This window comes from Cebus imitator, unplaced genomic scaffold (genome assembly GCF_001604975.1).
Source record: "Cebus imitator isolate Cc_AM_T3 unplaced genomic scaffold, Cebus_imitator-1.0 Scaffold160, whole genome shotgun sequence".
NCBI classification, from domain to species: Eukaryota; Metazoa; Chordata; class Mammalia; order Primates; family Cebidae; genus Cebus; species Cebus imitator.
In genome coordinates, this window is record NW_016107475.1 from 174,292 (window position 1) to 194,231 (window position 19,940).

A 19,940-nucleotide genomic window follows, 5' to 3' on the forward strand; every position below is an offset into this window, starting at 1 on the left:
ATTCATACTAACACAGAAGGAAGATTTAGCCCTTTTTGTCTCTTTTGGGCAGAAGGGAATTAAAAGTTTTCCACCTTCAACTACAACTCTGCAATGCACCAGCATATAGAAGTCAGGACACTGACTGTCTCAAAACCAAAGACCTCCCCTATAGCCTCCGTAAGGAAATGTTCAAAGAGGGGTCAAGCAGGTGATGTTTCTCATTATCTCCAGGTCTGGGACACAGGGGCCGAGGACTGGGGGTTCCTCTGGGCTGGGAGACAAGCTTTCTGGACTGCTCCCAGATAGGCTTTATTCCTGGACTGCTACCAGACATTTTTCTCCTCTGCAGAAGTGACCCTGGTGCCAGATCCTTTCAAGATAGCCTCGCTCCTTGCCTCCAGAAAATGCAAGCAAAGGCTCATGCTTTGGGGAAATCAAAATGGAAGAGCAACTGATGTTTGTTTACACATTTCACCTGTGTGTGGTGGCAGCTCTGGAAAGGATCCTACTGTCCCCAGCACTTCCAGTGCCCACCAGTTGTATCTGACTTCCAGTGTGTACAAGTCCCTAGCACTCTCCCGGAGTCCAATTTGGAATGCTGCTCACAGGTAATGGCACATCTTAAAATATTAAGAAAGCTTTATCTTCACTATTTATCTCAGAAAAAATAAATGGAGACACTTTTTATTTTTCACGCAGATGAGCAGTAATACCAGCACAATATTTTGGACTTTCCTCCAAACTCTGACCCCAGACAGAAGTCCCTCAATGCAGCTTTCCCTTCCTTGTGGACCTTCTGATGTTGTTCCAACACTGAACCTACCTTTTTGAGCCTTCCCAAGAATCTTGGTGAATCTGAGGAAAGTGACTGGCCTGCCCTACCCACTCCAAGAAGAAAACCCAGATCGCTGCACCTCAGAGGCTCAGCACTCAAGCCATAACATCTTGGATATGGCTTCATGTAGGAAAAGGAATGCCACTAACAGCAAAATGAATTGTAATCCAAAGTAATCCTGGTGAAGTTTGTTGTTATTGTTGTTGTTAGTGTTTATGAATCTCAGGCAACGTTCTGAAGCAGGTGGTAAAAAGTCCTGACATGAACACCCACAACTAGCCAACCTGGTGCGTTTTGCACTAATTATATTCCTAAAGCCACCAGCTGGGTTTGATATGGCTAGCTGATCATGAGGCCCTGCTTAATGGACTACAGAATCCAATGATACTGACAAACAGCAATACTTGTTTGGATTTGTACCTGGCTCCACCTGTGGTGGGAGAGGTCATATGCCTTTTAGGATCCTCAGCCAAAGTGGATGTCCTGCCTTACCCCTGACTCCATCACAAGAGCCATGTCACTCTCCCCTTCACTGCACTGACACTCTCACACTGATTACACCCAGCACATTTTTATCTTATCTTTCTTTCACATGTCCCATATCCGTCTGGGGATGAGTCAGTGCAACTACTCCCCTGTCTGATGGTTTTAAAACTAGGCATGTCCTCAAAAGACCAAAACAAACAAGAGAAAAAGATCATATACAAATACAAAAAAAGCCACGAATCCAACCTAAACATAAGTTCTGTGAACACAATACATGCACTAAGGTGAACCCCATTTGGTTTCCTCTACACACCTGAGAGGATTCTTTACTGTTGTGATCCCGAAAGGTGACTATCCTTGCCTTGTATAGAAGGCTACACAGCAACACAGATCTGTGGGAAGTCCAGAATACTCAAGGGGCTAGAACTTTGTTATATTTCATCAGATACCACATTTTTTCCTCCAATCTTGTCAGGATTCTGAAGCCAAGATGGCATGAGATACAAGATTATTTCCTCCTATTACCAGAATAATTCTACAGACTTAGCAAATGACTTAAAAAGCTGAGGTTTCAGAACCTCTAATCGCCTATAAGGCTTGTTAAAGAGTTTCTGATTTAGTCTGTGTGGGGTGAGCCTGAGGATCTTCATTCCCAGAAAGTTCCTAGGTGATGTTGACACTGCTGTGCTAGGGAATCACTTGGAGAACCATTACTCTAAAACATCAGGATATGGTGGGACCTGCTGGTATATCAGATTAGGTTGCACAAAAGAATACTAAGCTTATGCACCTCAGTTTTTAAGTCTCATGCAATGACTTAAAACAGCACCATCTCTTCTTTAAAATTGCTGAAAACTTCAAAATAAGTTAACTAAGGTTCAGTAGAGACTAGAAAAATGAGTCGGAGTTGGAAACTAAAGATATCACATGCATTTATACTAAAGAGGAGGAGGAGCCCGCAGGTTAAACACAGTTAAGTGATAATAATGCTCTTGTCCTTAGAAGCCAACCATCCTCTTTAATTCCAACTTTATAGCATTCCTTGTCATGTGGAGCTTCCTATGGAGTAGAGGGCTGAAACAGGTCTAAAAGTCATTACCAAAATAGCTGATAACTTCCACAGCCAAAATCTAATTTCTCTAAGATAGTGATACTCAATTCTGGCTATACATTATCACCACCTGGGAAGCTTAAAAAATACAGATGCCCAGTCCTCATACCTAGAGATTCTGACCTAACTACCTTAGGATGGTACCTAGACACTGGTGGTTTTGAAAGCTCTTCAGGTGATTCTAAAATGCAGCCAGGGTTAAAAACCACTGATGTAGGAGAAAGGTGACTGGTGGATAGGAAAGACAAGGGGAATAAGCCCTCTTCAGACAATGCGTAGTAGATATAAAAGGAAAAGAACAGAATGGGACAGCAACCAGGAATGACCAGGACAAGTGAAAGAGAGATTAATCTGTTAGATTCGTGAGATTGATCTAGGGATCAACCCAATGTTGGCTGTCTCAGGTTCAAAAATCAGAAATAGCTAGATGATCAAGGAAGTACCCTCATGTGCCAAAGACTTGGTAACGGTCCAAAGAACATACCAGGAAATCCTCTTAACAAGGTATACTATTTTTTTTCAGAAGTTACTGAGAAACCTGAGGCAAAGAACTTTTAGTTTTTCACAAATCAACTAAAAGTTTAACTTTGAAATCATATATCAAAAAAAAAAAAATATATATATATATATATAATTTCTTCCCCATCAAAAAAAACTGTTTTTTAAATGGGGAGGGAAGAGATTAAAGAAGTAACTCTCAGAGCACTCAGTAGCTGAAATCATCCTCCCAGTAACCTCACTGACAAATGGGTTTTCAAAGCTGTAAAAACATGCGATGCAAATGATAAAACCTTGGTATTTTTTTCTCTTCCTTCTTGACCAGCACAGACACGTGAGGTAACAAGCTAAAAAAAAAATTTTTTGAAAGCTTTATGATCCTGTTTAAGGCACAACAATGAACACAAAAGAAACTAGTTAGAAGAACTCAGTCAATGGAAAGAGCAGGGACTCTCCAGGCAGGCAACAAAGACGTCAGGTGAAAATCATCTCTGCTCACATCAATAGGGCAAACACTGGGAGCCAAGAGATAAAAATCCAGATGTATTTCCACTGCATTAAAAGCTAAACAGATTCATCCATTTAAATTTTTTTTGGTGGATGAAAAAACGTAGATGTGGCTAAAACTGCATCTTAAAAACAAGAATCGTAATTTTTGACTGAAACATTCATCTGGTCAACAATTGATTTCAAAGCCAACTTAGAAGACATACTTTTCACTAGCACCACCTGTTACCCTTCTTATTTAACACGTGGTACCTTGCTTATTCAGCACTGGCTGCTAATAAATTAACTTGAAGCATTCACTGATTTTATGAGACTATTGGAATAAACTTCTCTTCCCAATAAGTCTCTTCCCAAGGAACATCTACTAAATGATGTCCAGTCAAATGCTGAACTTGACCTTAACAAATGACAAAACCTAAAATATGGCCCAAATCACCTAGTCTTTCAGTATGAAATAAGGATCTTTCTTGGAAGGGGAGGAGACTAAACAGGACTGATTTAGATAATTCAGTTCAGCAGAGAACATGCATCTATTCAAAAAGAAGGCTGTAAACTTATCTTTATTAGACAGGCTTGGAGATAGAAGGGCTGATTTAGGCCACTAATTTCAAGAAACAGTATACTAGCTCACCTAGAAAATTATCTATTAGGAGCTTAAGAGTCCATGTGTTCTAAAGCAAACATGCTTACACTGGTATCAGCTTGAAGATAACTTTAATCAGGCCTACGACATTTTCATAAGTCAATTCCAGGCTTCTCAGGGTTACATAAATGATGCATCTAACTGATCATTATTAAAGAAATTTAAAACTGATCATTATTTTTTTTTTTTTTTTTTTTTTTGAGACGGAGTTTCACTCTTGTTACCCAGGCTGGAGTGCAATGGCGCAATCTCGGCTCACCGCAACCTCCGCCTCCTGGGTTCAGGCAATTCTCCTGCCTCAGCCTCCTGAGTAGCTGGGATTACAGGCATGTGCCACCATGCCCAGCTGATTTTTTGTATTTTTAGTAGAGACGGGGTTTCACCATGTTGACCAGGATGGTCTCGATCTCTTGACCTCGTGATCCACCCGCCTCGGCCTCCCAAAGTACTGGGATTACAGAAACTGTTCATTATTAAAGAAAATTAAAAAGGAGCAGCGTCAGAGCTTCCATTTTTACTTAAAATTATCTTGCCCAAAATGTTACTAGTTTGTGGGCCTCAATCTGCATAAGTATATTCGTACACGGCACATTAATGCTGTTAATGGGACTGTACTGAAAGTGAGTAAGATATGTCCCTTCTCATCCTACCAACTGAAGTTTTTCTAACTGAAAAAACAAAGACAAAAACCCGTACCTAATTCAGACTCAGATGCAAAAATATGAAGGAAGGGATTAACAAGTCCTTGGTTTGGAAATAAATGTTGATGGTAAGTCCTAGAGTAGCTACATGTAAGGTAAAAACTCTGGAAGACCCATCACAATGCTTTTAAATTAGGTAGATCTTTTTTTTCAGCGATTTATCAACAGGAAAAGTTCAAATGAAAGAGATCTAGAAAAAGTGTTTTACTCTATGAAACCATCATGGTATCAGAAGAAAATTAATCTACATCTTTTTTTAAGGTATTAAGTAAAATAAAATAGGAAGAAACAGGAGGAGGGTGAGCAGGAGGCTTTAAACATCACTCAGCCCAAGCTTAATATGAAATATGGAACCAAAGCCATTATGAAGATGATTTACGATCAAAGAAATATCATTTTTAAAAATCAATGATTAGGACACTCAGGAAAAAAGCAGTTTTGTAATGTGAATTACCTGAATTAATGACTCAACTATCCACTTGATCTTTTTAATGCAGTAAAAAGAGAGAACCAGTTTTCAAGGAGACAAACTCAAATGTATATAATTTTATGCCCTCCTTAAACTTCAGGTTTGTACCCAGAGTTGTCCCTTTAAAAGTCCACAGTGGCACTGCCACCTTCTACTGCAGCAGCCTCCAGCCGCACCATCCTCCCCTGCATGCTGTTATACGCGGTTATCAGGTAGCAGCGTTCTGCCTGCTCACGTTTATCATACGAGTTTCAGTTTATCCTTCGGACATTATCCAGACACTACTTACCCTTCTCTACTATGAAATTGAGAGTTCTGTAATTTTTTTTCCAACATAAACAGAACAATATGGAAATATTAGCATTCTGTTAGCTACATTTTATCTTAGGGCACATAGGTACTGCCTTCCTGTGGCCAATTAAAACCACCATCTTAGGACTTACTCATACATATTTTTACCTTGAAGACAAAAGCAGTAGGCTCTTCAGTAGAGATAAACACTAACCTGGCCAGCAACTTGGATTATGCAACATTTTCTGTTTCTGTCTTGGCAGCCTGCCTTTAAAACTGTTAGTAACTGCACTGCAAAGAGACGACCACCTCACACAATATTTTTAATATCATTAATTATGAGTTCTGATTCAGCAGCAAAACTTCTGCCAAGAACTCCTTGTAAATGTGTTTTTTTTTTCCTAAAATCTGCTTTTCTTGATGTTGCTGTCTGCATTCATCTATCTGCTTGAAGCCTATAAAAGCACAGATATCCTACTGTCCCAACATAGAAACTTCTGCGATAAGGGCCCATCCCAAAAGATTTCTACCTACCATGCGTCACTCTATTATTATAAATAGTATTCTGTGCATCTGACCCATAGTAAACCATGGTCACACCTGGTAGTGACCGAAGAGAAATGCAGACTCACCAAACCAACAGGTTTCTGACAGAATTCTCAAGCCATTCCTACTCTCCCATTAAAGACCCATGTATATGCTAATTCTTAAAAGTTATTTAGCTCATACAAAAATCAAGGAAAGGAGCCTAAATCATGAAGCCAAGTCCACTTCCCACCAGCACACAGAGAGACGCTGTTACTCAGAGTCGGCACGACTCTGAAAATGATCATTCAAGACGAACTCAAAAGCATTAATTAAGGTGGGGATTCCTGGGGACAGAGATGAAGAATGCGGCACAGAGTAGAAACTTTTTAAAGGACAGCTCTTTAATTTCTTGCTGTACCCCACCCAAAGTCCCACACACACTCCAAAAGACAGGAAAGCATACTAGGAAAGTCAGAAGCTCCCAAGTCAGAGAGCCCTGGGTTTGGATCCCAAGCAAGTTACTTTAACCTTCATGAACCATTTCCTTCTCTTTAAACTACAGGATCAATACTAAACGTAAAAAAATGTAGTTAAGCAATTGGCACATAGTAAGGGCTCAATAAATCATAGCTATTATTATTGTCATTACTATTATAAATAAGCCAGAAAATGTTTTGTATAGACTCCTTTTAATCATGAAAACCAAACTGTATCTCTAACCTAACCCGGACACCCCTCTCCAAAAATACGATTTTAAAATATGAAAACAAACAGATGTAACTGATTCTTAAATGTCTAAACATTTTGAGCCAAACACCTACTGGGTACCAACCAGATATCTACAGCTACTGCTGCTGCTGCTGCTCCTATGAGGACAACCACTCTATGTTCTGTGCTTCATCAGAAGAGCTGGTTTTTCGGATGTAAATATAAAACAGAGGGGAAGTGAGCCTGAAGTACCAAGCGTGTGAGACTTTGAAAGGTTTGAATCAAGCATAGGACACACTGACAGGACTCCAGAGAGATCTGGATTAGCCTTACCACCATCACCAATGGCAGTGAACATGGTATGCAGCTATCTGCTCAAGCCTTGACATGGCCAAAAGGAGCCTTCTTCTTCCACATTATTCTCCCACCGAGGATCCTTGGTTTCTCCTTCCCTTCCCCTCCCCTCAAAGACTGACTCAATTAGACCAAAGCCCTCGGCCAGACTTCACAAACTTACTGTAAACCTCAAGTCCACAATCAACAAGCACAGCCATACCGTCAGTTCACAAAATAGGCAGAAAAAAAAATTCAGTAAGGAAAGGACTAGGGGGAAGGACACACCTTATCCAAAATGTGAGAGAGGGACATGTTCTAGTAGCTCTAACTGGGAAATCAAGGAAAATTCATGCCTCCCTCTGTCCTTGCTGCAGAATAAAAAAAGAAGAAATGTAATTGACAAGAAAGTAGCCTATAAATGATTATTAACACTTTAATCTGCATCTAAATAAAGTCTTTTTATTCTTCTCCATCTGCAACTCTGCCATTCCCACTCTTCTATCCCGAGGCTGTTAGGCTAGTTTCTTGGGACTGCCATATCGAATTATCACAAATTTAAGGGCTTAAAACAACAAAAGTTCACTCTCTCTCAGTTCTGGAGGCTAGAGGTCCAAAATCAAGATGTTGGCAAAGCCATGCTCCCTGAGAAGGTTCTAACGGAGGATATTTTCTTGCCCCTTCCAGCTTCTGGCAGCTCCTGGCAATCCTTGGTGTTCTTTGGCTTATAACTGCATCACTCTAATCTTTGTCTCCAACTTCCCACGGCCTTATTTGGGTCTCTGTGTATTTTCTCCTCTTCTTATACACACCAGTCATTGGATTTAGGACCTGCCCTAAGCCGATATGACTTCACTTTACTTCTGGAAAGATCCTATTTCCCAATAAGGTCACCATTCTGAAGTTCCAGGAAGACATGAATTTTAGAGAAACACTATTCAACCCACTCCAACCGCCATGTAAAAAATAAATCCCCACCACCAAAATATGGGCATAGAGGAGGGAGGGGACAAATTATAGCATTGCAGAATTACAAGAAGTTCACAGTTATGGTAGTCTCCTGTAGATCCATGACTACTCATTTTTGAGTTGGAAATAATGTTGCTCTTACTTTTACCTTACATTTCTCTCTTACCTGAGAGAAATGTACACACATACATTTCTCTCACCCATGAGGAACTGTGAAGATTTGGAAAATATCAAAAGTCTTAATTAAAATAGCACTAAAACACAGAACATCCCACTGATCCAGACACTTGACTTCTCCGTAAAAATTTGGTCATAGGTATAAATGAACATACGGTATCAAGAATTGAGTAGCAAAAAGATGAAAGGCAGGGGAGGATATTTTTCAGCTAAAAGCACTCCCATTTAATGATCTAGGAATGAGAAGTAAACCATGGGTCTTAGAAGACCAAGATTTCCTTTAAAACACTTGCTTTAAGTTTTTAATCTCCACACATGCTCTGCCAAACTATCCTTTTCTGATGATGACAATAAACTTACATGGAAACACTATTCAGAGTTCTTTTAAAAAAAAAAAAAAAAATCAAGGTATTATTTTAGCAGAGTGGAGAGAAAAAAATACTTGAGATCAGCTTTAAGACTTGTGTACTCCCTCTGCTGGCTCTGAGTAAACTCTCAATAGCTTCAAGGGCTACCTTTATTAACTTCACTAGACATCTAAAATATAAGAAAGCCTGGGTACAGTGGCTTACATTTATAATCCCAGCACTTTGGGAAGCCAAAGCAGGAGGACCGCTTGAGCCCAGGAGTTTGAGATCAGCCTGGGCAACAAAGTGACCTCATATCTCTACAAAAAAATCATAAAATTAGCTGGATGTGGTGGCGCTCATTAGTAGTCCCAGCTACTGGGGTGGCTGAGGCAGAAGAATCATAGCTCTCTACAGAGTGAGTCAGGAGTTTGGAGCTGTAGAGACCTATGATTGTGCCACTGCACTCCAGCCTGGGTGATAGAGCGAGGCCTTGTCTCAAATAAAAAATTTAAAAATTTAAGATAAAAATACATAAGGGAAAATGTGACGTAGATTCTTCTACCTGCCCCCCAACCCCTAATGGTCTTCAAAGGAATACCCTAACACATACTGAAAACTGCCCAACATATCTCTCTTGGATTTACTACAGGTTCACCCCAGAATGAAGCTAATGTATGCTGTTTGTCTGTTTGGGGGAGAGTTTACTTCTTATTCCAGCCTTGCTCCCTACACATGTGCCACATGTTTTCCTTACTCTGTGCTCACCTCTCCACTGCAGTCCTAGGGCACATCTGGACACCAAGGTGTGACGAGTCTCAAGAAGATAACCTGGCTTCCTCACCTCAGGCAATGACCCAGGAGTGGCAGAATTACTAGAAGAGCCACAGCCCAGCAGAGAAGTTAGTCCTCTTCACTTACTATGTTATTCTATAGTAATAACTGAGGCACTGAAGAGAAAATGTCTCAAGATCAAAACCTCAAAAAATCAGGAGTGAAAAGCAGAACAAGCGAACTGTAGAAAAGCCTGGCTTGAAACACACTCCAATCATACATTTCCATTTTACCAAGAGTGATACATCACAGCACTCTATGGATGCCTGCTATTGTTCTTTTTCCTTTAAGGGAGACTGAGACACTGGGAAATGAATGTCATTTGGTCAAGAATAAAATGGTGAAAGATACTGGGTCTGTCTGGGCAATGATGCAGTCAGAACTGGGGTCGTCTATCATAATCTCCAGCCTAACAACCTATTCAGAACTCTTAACTTGGAAAAGCTGCAGACTGGTCCGGAAATAGATCATCTCAAAGACTGCCTGCTATCTCCTTTCCTTTCATACATGACTTCTATTTCCCAATCCAAGGACAGAAAACTTGAAGTACATTTGGGACTTCTGCCACAAAATGAAGAACATTACAAACAACTAAGGCTTTACATAACAGCTTTTTTCCTAAAAGTGGGTAAAATAAACTTTGGGCAAAACAATTCTAAGATGACTTTTTGGACAGCGCATGTTGATGTTGCATACAGTGGGGTATACATACAGAGGGCAAACTTGATTTCATTTTTCTCTTAATGCAAGGTCATCCCAAGATCACTCTTCCCTCAGTTTCTGTGGTAGGTAGTGATGGACACTTACACAGTTTTCAGCGACTTATGCATTGGTTAACAAGGCACTGCAAGAAACCCCAGATAGCACAGCATCATCTCACGTTTACTCCACATCACATCAACATTGATGCTAGGAGGTCTAAGGCTGATGCCACCTTCAGAGCTGCAAATACCCAAAAGACTTCACCCATGACACCAGCTCATTCCTGGGCCACACCAGCTCATTCCTGAGCCACATCAGCCCCTTTCAGAGTCACAGCCCCAAAACTAAGGTTATCCATATGGGCTGATTACATAAACCAAAAAGTAGCTCCAAATATTAGAAACACTCAAGTGAGTGTCTGGCAGACACATTCCCTAATTTCGAGCCTCTTACACTGTACTTAAAAATATTCAAGAGTCACAGGAAAATGACAAAATAAACAGGTAGGAGTCATGGGGTGGGCAGGGTAAGTGGTGTTGAGAGAAAAGGCATTTTAGCAAGGTAAGTTGAGAGTGCTGACAGAGAACATAAAGAGAACCATAGTGACTCCAGTGTGTGACAGCCTAGAAGAGGGGAGGAGAAGCAGAAGACAGCAAGTGAAGTAAGAGCTTGCAGAACTTGAGGCAAACAACACTGACATGAACAGCTGCGAAACCACAATGGTAGGCAGCAGACACTGTAGTACAGTGGTACTGAGACACTCTTTTTTTTTTTTTTTTTTTTAAAAAAAAAAAGAAGGTCTCACTCTGTCACCCAGGCTGAGTGCAGTGGTGCAGTCATGCTCACTGCAATCTCAAACTCCTGGGATTAAGGGATTCTCCTGCCTCAGTCTCTCAAGTAGGTGGGACAACAGGCATGCACCCCCACAACCGAGCTAATTTTTTTTTAAGATGGAGTTTCGTTCTTGTTGCCCAGGCTGGAGTACAATGGCGCAGTCTCAGATCACTGCAACCTCCGCCTCCTGGGTTCAAGCAATTCTGCCTTAGCCTCCCGAGTAGCTGGGATTACAGGCATGTGCCACCACACCTGGCTAATTTTTTGTATTTAGTAGAGACAGGGTTTCATCATGTTGGTCAGGCTGGTCTCAAATTCCTGACCTCAGGTATCTACCAGCCTCGGCCTCCCAAAGTGCTAGGATTACAGGCATGAGACCGCACTGGGCTTAATACATACATATAGTATATATATATGTAATATATATTATATATATGTAATATATACATAATATATACATGTAATACATATAACATATATATAATATATCTAATATATATAAAATATACATTTTTATATAATATATATAAATTTTATATGTCATATATATGTGTGTGTGTGTGTGTGTGTGTGTGTGTGTGTGTGGTTTTTTTTGGTACTGACAAGGTCTCATTTTGTTGCCCAGGCTGGTCTCAAACTCCTGGCCTCAAGAAATCCTCCTGCCTTGGCCTCCCAAAGTGTTAAAATTATAGGCATGAGTCACTGCGCTAGTTAGACACACCCATAACTCCACCCCTGCTAGCTGTGGAACCCTGAACCAGTCACTCACATGTTCCTAACCTCCAAAATAAAGTAGTTAGATGATCTTTAAGATCTCTTTTAGTTCTGAGTTTTAGGCAACAAGTAATACAGATGAGTCAGTGGCATCAAGGCTCCATATCCATTCCAGAGGAAGGCCAGATCTACAAGTCCTGGAAGACAGAACTGGGGATTCCACATCAGTCCAGGGCCAAAGACGTGCTCTATCTAATCCAGGTGGAGCCTGGAAAACCAAAGCTTCTCCCAAATAGACCCAATCCACAGGAGCCATGGTACGGTGGCTTTGCATCTCCAAAGCAAGCTCAAAATGATCTGCAGAGAGTTAAATGCCAGCTGCAAGCCACGCCCGACATCAAATTTGCCGTTTGCCTGCAACTTCTTAGCAGAGTTGAAGTACTACAGAAAGCAGAAATACAGATGTAAAAAAATGTGATGGGAATAGGCAGCAATGACAAGTTCACAAAGCACAGATATGCCACAGCTTATTCTCTTTCTCCTCGATCAAAATAGGAACTCCCGTGAGTGAACTGGAACTTTCTTTATCTGCCTTGTGCTACCACTATATCCCTAGGTCCTGACAGAATGCTCTGCAAGCAGCATGTCTTTGATAAGCATTTGTTGAATACATGAAACAGGATGTGATGCAAATGGGTAAAAAGGGTTTTTCTCTTTTATTCACTTACTGTATACCAGCTCTAACACCCACTGATATCAACCCATCTTTGTATTTATGATCCCCAGCTCTTTTTTTTTTTTTTTTTTTTAGCACCAAAAAGGTGAAGTGGCTCCTCAGGCCCCATCAATTTGTGATGCAGGAAAAGGAGTGAAATGAGGAGTTGAGAATAGGGTCAAGTCTGTCCCCATAGGCAAAATAAGTGGGTATACAAACAAAATAAATTCCATATTCTCTTTAGCTCTGGGAATCTGGAATGTGATGCCCCAGCTACAGGTAAGCGGGGCAACCCACCAGAATGTACAGGCCTAAACAATCTTTAAAAAAAAAAAAAAATTAAGACGGGGTTTTGCTATATGCCCAGGCTGGTCTCAAACACCTGGGCTCCAACCTAAACAGCCTTATCTTTGCATTTTCCGTGAGGATGGTAAACTTTTGAGAGACCAAATTAAATGACTTCTTAGTGAGACAAGGCCTCTTCATTAATTTTCCAAATAAAAATATCTTGCAGATTTTAAGTAAGAATCACAACAGAGTACTAAAAACTTTAACTACAAGATGTTCTTGTATGGTATCATTTTCTTAAAATGAGAACCGTCCTAAAATCTCCTAAAAATAAGTCTGCTGTAGTTCATTTCATTTTCTAAGAAGGAGACAAACATATCAAAACACACACTTAGCTTCTTTTTTAAAGTATCTCTGTTACATGGGACTCACAGATCAAAGTCAAAAAGGGCCAATTTCTTCACTTCAGAGGTCAATGACACAGCTTTGAGAAAGAGGAAAAACAGTCCCTCTAGTGTACTGGGGCTGTAGAAAGAGGAAGTATATTAGTTGAGAATCACTGACGAAGACACTATTGCCAAAGGAAATTACAAAACGACATTCTGGCAACATGGGCCAAGCAGACAGATTCTTCACACACGACCGTAACTGGCCTTTTGGTGAGTTGCTCCAAAAGGTGACTGAGGTCAAAATTATAAGCCAAAATGACTTAGTCATTTTGAAATTTAGAAAAAAATTTAAAAAGCTGCCGTTAAAATAACATTTTCCTAATACAGTATGTTGAAAAGGAACTGGATGTATTAATCTAAAGAACAGAAACAGTGAGGACATAAATAAGCATTATGTGACAGGTCAGTCCTCATCTTTTTACCTTGGCAAGAAGCCATAACAGTACACATTCTTACATGAAAGAAGACTCAGACTCTTGAAGAATTATCCTTTGGAGGAGCAGCAGCAGAAATCTTAACACAGTATCCCTCACATTTGTGAAAACTATGAGAACCACTACAGAAACTCCAGTCCGGCTTATTTGATTAAGCCCTGACCCATGGGAAAAGCAAGTGTGTGGGGCGTATAAGGAAATAAGTGACAGATAGACAGGCCTTCCAGGTAAACCCTGGAGTCCTCAGAGGTCTCCCCAAGACAAGAGGAACTGAGAGAACTCACTTGTTCAATCATGGGTGCAGTGCAAGCTTAATCTGAATTAAAGGAAATGTAACCTTTTCCCCTCTTAACCACATCTGATTATTCATTTCTACTTTAATGCCTGAGGTAAGGGAACCTGCGAGATAGCCATCATCCTTCTCCCTGACACAGTATGCATCTGACAAATTTAAGTAACCAAGTGCTTCCTCCTTTTGTTAAAATGCTATCTTTCTTGCCTCTTTTATCACTTCATAGTTCCTAAGTAACCCTACTGACAGGCACAGACAGCTATACAAACATGATACACTCACTCAGCCTCCATCTACATTTGCCCATCCTTTTGATGTTGAAATAATAAGATGTTTTTAGACTGAGAGGCAAATATGACTTTCAGGAAAGCAACCTCTCTACTTATGTAAGACTCTCCATTACCTAAAAAATGACCTTTAAAAAAAGATCAATTTAAAGAAGAAAATGGAGAACAAAATCCTCTAGAATTGTGGCTACTAATTACCTCTCTACTAACTAGTTGTGTGATCTTAAGAAAGTCATTAACTTCTCCAAATATCAGGTTTTTCACCAAAAAAATAAAGGGTTGAACTAGATCAGAAAATTTCTTCCTGGTTATATGTTAGAATACTTAAATACCTAAGAAACTTAAAAAAAAAAAAAATCAATACTAAGCTGCACACAAGCCAAATTCAATCAAATTCTCTGGGTATTTGTACTTTTCAGAAGTTCCAAGGTAATTCAAACATGCAACCAGGGCCGAGAACCATTGGTTTAGATTCTGATCTCCAAACCCTCTTTTCTAATTCTTTCATTTTATCATGTTAGGGTGATAATTTTGGTTACAAAGTCTCATAATGCAATGGCCCAAATAGCCTCAAAAGAAGTTAAGGCCTAGAGTCTGCATACTGTGCCCTTTACGCACACGTCTAAGAGATGCTAACCTGAATTCTAGACATTTTGGAAGTTAAAAATTCTCATACATTATTCAGAATGAAACTAGTGTGGTTTAAATGCACATGCGTGATTCCAAAATGACTAATCATGACAAGAATCAACTCCTAAACCTGGATGCATGGAAATCGGTACAATTAGCCCCTGACCTCTCCCTTTTCCCTCTTATTCCACTCCCACTAAACCACAAGCACAAAAAAAAAGGTTGCCTATTAGTCATAATCAGAATATGAAACCAGCCCCAATTTCAAAGGGCCTTCTCCCTCATCAAAGATTTGAAAGTTCCTGCATAACTGCATCTTTTGATGAAGGTCATCTTATAAAAACCCTAACAAAATTATATCCCTTTAGTCTTCAAGGATTAGTTGCCATGTGACACTCAGAAATGGAATTGGTTAAAAAAAAAAAAAATGTTAAGGTAAAAAGAATCATAAAATGTGTGCCCTGTATTAAACGTATATAAGATTTTAGTTGAAGAGGGATAAGATAGCAGAAAGGGGTAAAAGAAACCATGAGACAAAAAAATGGTCATGACATGAAACCATAAAGTTTATGACTAGGCCCAAAATCTGTATTGCGAGTCCTACACACTATATGAAAATAAAACTAGCCCAATCTCAATTTGTGGCTACTTTTGGTAATACCATTTCTCATGTAAATCTTTCCCCATAAAATTCACTCAACTTATCTTTAAGCATAAATACAATAACAACAAATATTATTTGTGAAATTATTTTTGTAATCTTAAAAATCACAGAAAAGGTGAAAACCCCTTCTTACATTAACTTTTTAACTAACTTAAAAGTTAGCTAACTTTTCACTAACATATTCTCTACACCAAATTCAAACATGCAAGACTACATTTCAAGTGTGAGAAATCTAAAAACGATTTCAAACTCCCAAATTCATGTCCTCAGATCATGTCCACTCACCCTCTTCCTGATACCATACACTGAGATTAACCCTCCCCATCCACTTGGCAACTCAGTTTTAAAAGACATTGCACTAGTGCTCTTTTCAAATGGAATTGTGTTTCTGTAAAGACAATTTACAGAACTTTCATCCTTTCTGTAAAGAACTCTCACAGCATAGAACTGGCATTCTTTTATAATAAAATTAGACCAAATATAAGACTCATAATGTTAGCATTTGATAAAAGAAATGAGACAGATTTGTAGATTAATATCAAAGCACACGTTTTGCTTTTACAGTATCTAAATAAAGCCTCTCTGATACAAGCCGTATTTAACTTTGCAAGGGCTTTCAGAAAGCAAAATAAAACATTCTCTACATTAAGTTCTTCAGCTTTTTCCTATACAGCCTCCTCTCCAGTGCTTTAATTCAATTCTCCACTAAGATTAAACTGTTCTTATTTTTATACCTCCTGAAACCCAGGAAGACAGAGTGCTCCCCAATGACAATGAAGGAAGGAAAGGAGGAAGCAACTACTTTTTTCACTAAAAAAAAAAGAAAGAAAAACTAAGCTAAATTGCAAATAGGAGCAGCTGATAAGAGAGATGTGTATCTCCAATTGCACAGGACTTTTTGGCCTGGTACTGACTGACACATTACTATCTTGGGAGAAGGGGCAAGGGAGGTGCCTAGGAAGAGCAAAGCAGCTGGATATCAGCAGCCCAGCAGGGGCAGAGGAGTTAAATCTCTTTGGATACCCAACTGCAGGAAGTCATTACATCATAGGTCTTTCCACACCTCTCTCCCTACCACGTGTCCCGTGCCCCTAGAGAATGAAAAGGAACAGTAGAGAGTCTCTCTTCGGGTTCATTTACAGGTAGAAGCCATTAATGGCCCAGCCCAGCCCCCAAACCTCCCAACCGCCAGAGTGAATGAGGCACAGGCCCCTAGTCCCCTATACCCAAGCCCTTCCCCCCAACAGTGCCAGAGTCCAGGCCTCTCCGGGAGCAGCGGGTGCGGCCACTCTGGATTGAGGTGGCCAGGCCAGCCGGTTCGAGGCCCCAGAACATTTCAGAAGCTAGTTAGGAGTAGGTTTACTGGAGTGATATCTCTGAGAAGAAAAGGTGTCAATGCAGGCAAGGAAAGAAAGCCGTCCAGAAGACGTTTGCAACCACTGCTTTTTCTAATGGGATCGATGAGCCTGTGGGAGTTAACACCCGCAAGCTGAAACTTGGACCCCCAAGGGTTCTCATTCAGCTAGTGACGACACAATATATTCCTGTGACAGACTAAAAACCACACATCCAACCCTTCCTCCGGGCACTGCATACACAACACTCCCCCACATCCTTCACTCCACCCACAGTGCCCGAAACAGATCCCCACCAAGGTAAACTACTCCAAAGTGGCTGCGAACCTACCTCCTCGACGCTGTCCTGAGAATCCAGCAAACGTACTCCTGTCCGTTCGCCCTTCCCTCGCCAGCGTCCCCTGCCCCCTTCTCCTCACCTGGCCATGCCCTAGGCGGGTGGGGAGCCTCTTTCCCTCATCCGAGGCCGTCCCCAGGTGCCCTTACTCCGGGGATCAAAGAGAACCCCCAAAACCTCACAGCGGAGGCTCCCCCTGCCAACCCCGCTTGCCCTGGAGCCCGCAGGCGCGCTCCAACAAATCCAAGGCGCGTCTCGCGCTGCGCAAGAGGCCCGGCGGGTCCAGCCGCCAGCCAGGGGTAGGTACGCACCTTCCAGCCGGCCGAGCTGTTGCTGTCGCCCTTATCCTTGAAGTAGGGCACGCAGCGCACCATCCACTCGTAGATCTGGGACAGAGTGAGCCGTTTGTCCGGAGAGCTCTCGATGGCGCGGGTGATCAGGTCCGCGTAGGACAGGTTTCCCCAAGCGTTCCGCCGCGACGAGCATTTCCTCGGCTGCCCAGAGCCCCCAGCCGCCCCCGGCTGCGGCGGTGGCAGAGGCTGCTGAGGCTGCAGCGGTGCCTGCGTACCCCCGCTCAGCGCGCCCGCCGCGGGGGCTGGCCCAGACCCGGGGTCTTGCCCTCCCGGTGCCAGCAGCCGGGCCGAGTCCTCAAGGAGCAGCCCGGAGCCCAGGGTGCCGCTCCCGCCACCGCCGATCGCCATGGCCGAGCTGGCCCGGCCCCCGCCGTCCTCCTCGTCTTCATCGTCCTCCTCCTCGGGGATCATGGAGTCGGCAGCCGTCTCCCCCGAGGGCTTAGCGGGGCTTGCTTGGAGCTCCGGCCTTTGCAGGGGCCACGTACAGGAACGCGGCCGGCTCTGGGGCTCGAACTCCGGGTCCAGCTCCACTTCGAGCGGAGAGAGCGGGGCCGGGGAGGCCGGTGCCTCTGCCATCTTCACCGCCCGCCCGCCCGCGGCTGGGGCTCTCGCGCTCTCCTCTCGCGCCGGGGCGGGGTGCGGCGGGGAAGGAACGTGGGCGCCGCCGCCGCCTCCTGGGGAAGCACGAGAGGAGAGAGAAGGAGAGTTGGTTATCCCGGGCCGGAGCCCAGTCCTCGGCGAGTCCTCGCCCGCCGCTGCCGCCTCCCAGCCGCGCCGCGCCCGCCTACCAGGAACAGGCGGACCTGGAGACGTGCGGCCAGCGAACCTGGCGCAGCAGACACCGCCCCCCGGCCAGGCCGCGGGGGAGCTGCGAGCGAATCGACGGCCTCGAGCGGGGCAACCCCCTCCCCCCGCCGCCCAGCCGCAGGTCCCTCCCGGGCCAGGCGGCGGGGCGGGGAGAAGGGGGAGGGGCACCCGGGGGAGGGGCGGCCGCGCCTTTAAAGCGGGCAGCGGCCGGTGCTGGCGCAGCCGAGCCGCGGTCGGAGCCCAAGCTTGGGCGTGCGTGCGTTTGTTTATATTTCGCTCCGGCTCGCTCTAGTGCCTCCCGCGGCGCCGCCGCTCAAGTCTGTGTGGTCTTCGGCTCTTTTCCCTTTTCCCGGCCCTGCCGCCTCCGCGACCCCCCTGTCACCCCGCAATCAGCCGAGTGGCCCGAGCCCGGGGACTGCGCGGGCAGCTCCCTTTCCCCTCTTCGCCCGCGGGCCGGAGGACGAACGCGGGTCTGGGGACAGATGGGCCCTTGTCACTTCCAAAAAATAAAGACGGGAAGAAGGGGGAGCAGCACCCCAGCGGGTGTTCGCAGAGGGTCGAGCCCAGAGGGGACGGCCACTTCGGGGTTTTGAGTGGTTGGTATTCTCGCGGACGTCGTCCCCTCCGCCCCCTTCCCAGTCAGGATCCGGGGGAGGGAGCGAGTCGGCACATAAATCTTCCAACAGGTCGGGAAGCGCCAAGTCTCCCGGGCTGCCAGAAAACCCGGACCAGCACGTTCATCACCTCCTTGCTCTCGCTGCTGCCATCTTGACAGTTTCCCCCTTCCCTCGAGTCCTTTAAAAACACTAGCGGGCGAGACGGGGGGCGCGCAAACCGCGGCTCAGGGAGGGGAAAGGGAAGCGCCCGGCCCAGCTCGCAAGCAGATCCGGAGTCACCGGGAAGGCGGCCGCCCGCTGCACGGCTCCGGCGCCTACCTCGCTTCCTTCCCTTCAGGGACGCGGCGGGACGATGCACGATCCCGCGCGGGCCCGGGGCACGGCGAGGAGGGGGCGCGCAACCTCGGCGAAGGAGAAGCGCTCGGGCCGTCGCCGCAGCCCGCCCGAGGAACCGCCTGTCAGCTCGCGCGCCGCCGCCTTCCACATTCCTCCTCCTCCCTTTCACGAGCAGGGCGGCCGCGGCAGCAGCACAAAGTTATAGACACACGCAGGGCGCCTCAACCTAAGCTGACGGCGGGCGGGTCCCCGCCCAGGGGGAGGGTTGGGCGGCAGGCTGGGCGCGCGGCGGGCGTGCGTGAGTGCGCGTGTGTGCGCTCGCGCACGCCTGCGCGGCCCGGGTCCGCGGGGCTGCGGGCGTGGGTGTCCGGGCGCGCGCCGAGGGCCGGGACTCGGCGGGCTCCCGCTGTCGTCCCCGCTGGGCTGCTCCTCCCTCCTGAGAGCCTCAACGACAACAAAGCGCGGCTCTGGCCCGAGAGAAGACGACGAGAGCGGAGAGAAGGGAGAAGAGGGAGTGGCAGGAGCGCGAAGCCCCCAACGCTCCAAGGAACGCAGCGGCTTGGCCTCTCCGACTCCAGGCAGGGCGCCTGGCACCACGGGTCCCCGGCCTGCGCGTCCGCTCGCCGAGCTCTGGGCTCACCACGGTGTCCGGTTCCCGGTTAGAACCCGACACCAGGTAACACCCGAGATAAGATGCTGACCGCAGA

The 19,940-nt window shown here is 44.5% G+C and overlaps 1 protein-coding gene across 2 annotated transcripts in view; it reads right to left on the minus strand.

Annotated features, from left to right (window-relative positions):
* FOXO3 (forkhead box O3) overlaps nt 1-19,457 on the minus strand; it is a 125,743-nt gene extending 106,286 nt beyond the window's left edge. Inside the window, exons 1-2 of one of the 2 annotated variants that reach the window (XM_037743946.1) lie at nt 19,216-19,457; nt 17,432-18,147 (exon numbers count right to left, since the gene is read on the minus strand). In XM_037743946.1, coding sequence (XP_037599874.1) covers nt 17,432-18,049 — 618 coding nt within the window. In that variant the 5' untranslated portion in view covers nt 18,050-18,147; nt 19,216-19,457. Of the gene's footprint in view, nt 1-17,431; nt 19,129-19,215 lie in introns of those variants that run through there. The other variant, XM_017543726.2, reaches the window with a different exon arrangement.
* Nucleotides 19,458-19,940: the final 483 nt, after the last annotated feature.